Source organism: Propithecus coquereli, unplaced genomic scaffold (assembly GCF_000956105.1).
Source record: "Propithecus coquereli isolate 6110/MARCELLA unplaced genomic scaffold, Pcoq_1.0 Scaffold380, whole genome shotgun sequence".
Classification (NCBI taxonomy): domain Eukaryota; kingdom Metazoa; phylum Chordata; class Mammalia; order Primates; family Indriidae; genus Propithecus; species Propithecus coquereli.
This window is the reverse complement of record NW_012149508.1, coordinates 444,458-447,413: the sequence shown is the minus strand read 5'-3', so window position 1 is coordinate 447,413 and position 2,956 is coordinate 444,458. Positions and strand designations below refer to the sequence as shown.

At 42.0% G+C, this 2,956-nt stretch overlaps 1 protein-coding gene across 1 annotated transcript in view; it reads left to right on the top strand.

Annotated features, from left to right (window-relative positions):
• Window positions 1–289: 289 nt before the first annotated feature.
• Window positions 290–2,956, top strand: part of TMEM52B (transmembrane protein 52B) — a 7,567-nt gene continuing 4,900 nt past the window's right edge. Inside the window, exons 1-2 of the mRNA XM_012652159.1 lie at window positions 290–343; window positions 2,462–2,505. Coding sequence (XP_012507613.1) covers window positions 290–343; window positions 2,462–2,505 — 98 coding nt within the window. The remainder of the gene's footprint in view (window positions 344–2,461; window positions 2,506–2,956) is intronic.

Genomic DNA, 2,956 nt, shown 5'->3' with positions numbered 1-2,956 from the left:
AAATGTGGAGACCACAGACACAGCAATAGAGAAGGAAACCAGGAGCCACGGGGAGAGAAAGGCCATAGAGTACCGCAGCCAGAGGGAGTAGGAGGAGAGAGAGAGAGAGAGAGAAAGAGAGAGAGAGAAAGAGAGAGAGGGAGGGAGGGAGAGAAGGAAAGCTGATTAATTGCTGAGAAAAGTTTCTCTCCTTAAGAATTCTAGGCGAGGAAGTCAAACATGGCACAGAGCACCAAAAGGAGGCAACAGACGCCCAGCACCTGATCCTGGAGGAGCAGCAGTTCTGCCCATGGGAGCCCGAGCCCTCATCCTGATGGCCTCTGTCCTCGTGCATTTCATCCTGGTGAGTTTCTTGTGAAAAGGCAGGAAGAAGGCATTTTTTTTTTTCCTCAGATAACAACTCTCAGAAGAATCTGGGAGGAAATGGATTGGGTGGGAGGTGGGGACAGACATGTGGAGAAGGCAGGGGGTAACGGAGAGATGAGTAACTACAATGTTTCCTTAGTATTATGGGGTTACACGGATGCCTGTGTGACTGTTGGCAATGCCAAGGAAAAGGGGTACAGAAATTAGGTTAACCATGGACACAAGCCGGATAGCTGTGGCACTTTACAAGAGTCACTTACATAAATTTCTCTCTTTTAGCATCTTATCATCCATCCCTCAAAATCCCCAAGTAATTTATAAAAACTAACTACATTACAATTCCACTGAACAGAACTTCCCACATCAGCCCTAATATGATGTTAGCAGTTTAGGTGCTTCCAGTCCAGAAATGTTAAGAGAGGGAGGGCTCTTTAAAAATACTTTAGAAACTTATCTCTCAGGTACAATGAACTCTATTCTGGTGACAGGCACACTAAAAGCCCCAACTTAAAACATCATACAAGGTATCCACGTAACAAAAACATTTGTACTCTCTTAATATTTTGAAATAAAAAATAAAAATAAAAATACTTTGGGCCCTTTATTTCTCCCTACGATGAATTGGAAGCCCCTGAATAATCTACTAGCTGAGAAAGGAGTCACTGAACTAAGGGATTCTGGACAATTGTCAAGAAGTTTGTGTAGCTATGAAATCTAGCAAGGGGGAGAGCAAACCAAGAAGCTGAAGGGTGTATTCCTGTATAGCTCCTGTGCAGAATGGGCTGTTTTCTTCCTGTATACCAGTTAAACAGATATCTGAGAATGCACTTTTTTCTTTTTCTTGTATTTTCTTACTGCTTCCTTTTCTCTTCCTTTTCCTTCTCTTCCCTTCATCTCTCTTTGTAACAAGCATGAAAAGTGGCATTTTATCCACTGTGCACTTTAGGCTTCTCTTAACTTTAGTGTAAAGAAAGTGAAACAAAGTATCAGGATCGTTTGGAGGAAACATACACTTTGTCATCTTTAGTGGCCATCTATTTTAAATAAAAACAAGAACGGATAACCAGGAGTTTCTCAAATGTTATCTGCAGAGGATGGCTGGGATGCTAATACTTTTACAAATTCCTTTCACCTGATAGGTCTTGAGTATGTGTGTTGTCTGACCGCCTGTGCCCCACCATAAACTCCCAATAGGTACAAATCTCTGTGCCTTTTTTAAGGGCCTTCGTTGTTGCTTTCATGACATACCAGGTCATTCAAGGTATTGGATGACTAATACAGCTTCTGTAATTAAGTCTACCTAGTGGGGTCTCTGAAGGAGGAATTCAGCCTGAAATACAAGGTAGAAGAAGGAGTGGAAGGTTTCTTTACAAGGAGTAGAAGGGATTTGATAGTAATGTCAAGGAGTTGTTAAAGCAAAGTAGTTCCCAGTTCTATGAATTCATTCAACACATACTTTATATGATAGAGTTTGATTTGAATTGTGGCTATAGCAATGGGTGTGTATAGGTGGTCATATTACTTAAATCTCGGTGCCTTAGTCCCTAAACCCTTCAAAATAAGGGAAATATAACCACGAAGAGGGTTATTGTGATTAAATGTCACGAAATACTAAAAATTCTTAGCAGTCTGGCTGGCATACAGCAGCCATCTAATAAACAGGGTCCTCCCACCACCACCACCTTTCCCCTTCTTCTGTTGTATGGTAAGTTACTGTCATATTCAGGATGAAAAAGGGCAGCAGGTCAGAATTCAGCAGGGCAGGAATTAGGAGGACAATAATGATATCCTGAGGGACAGATCAGGAATTTTCTAGACAAACATTTTGATATAAATGGCTGCCTCTCGTGCTCACTCACACCCCAAAACCAGGTTAGATATTTGCTCTTCCAGGTTCCCTCATCTCAAGAGCCATAGCCCCCAGGCATGGGAGAGGTGAAGACAACAGTCCTGAATGTGTGGACTGACCCTATGACCCTGTCCTCATCTTTACCAATTGATCTAACACAGCACAACCATGAAAGATGATTAGTAGGCAGTTGCACACAGCAGACGAGATGATTTCCCTGTCTCAGACTATTTCCCTTTCCTACAGCTTCCTGGGTCAAGATGTGAAGAAAACTGTGGCAATCCTGAGCAGTAAGTATCAGAGTTCAAGCTGCGAGCAAGGAGGAGCAGACAGAAACATCCATACCCAAAAAGGGGTCAAGATGTCATTACTTATCTGTGACTTCCCTTTACTCATTTTTACTTAAATGGGCATCCACTTACTAATCTCACAGACGGGTTGTCACAAAATAAAGACATGTGTTTGTGTCATTCTAAATTCTCAAAATAACACTGCTGACAGCATTATTGCCAACCTTCCCATCAAAGCAACTCAGTTAATCTCAATTTATATAGTCATAAAGATTTGCAAAAGATTTTCTTAGCCGTGCTTCTCAGTGACTCATCAGGACAGACTAGACTCGATATCTGCTCGCTGGTATATATATGTATTTGGGTGATTTCCATTGCGTCCAGCCTGTCCTGGTGAGTCACGGAGAAGCATGGTAGCATTACTGCTTCAGGTCTGAAAAGCATTTTCTAG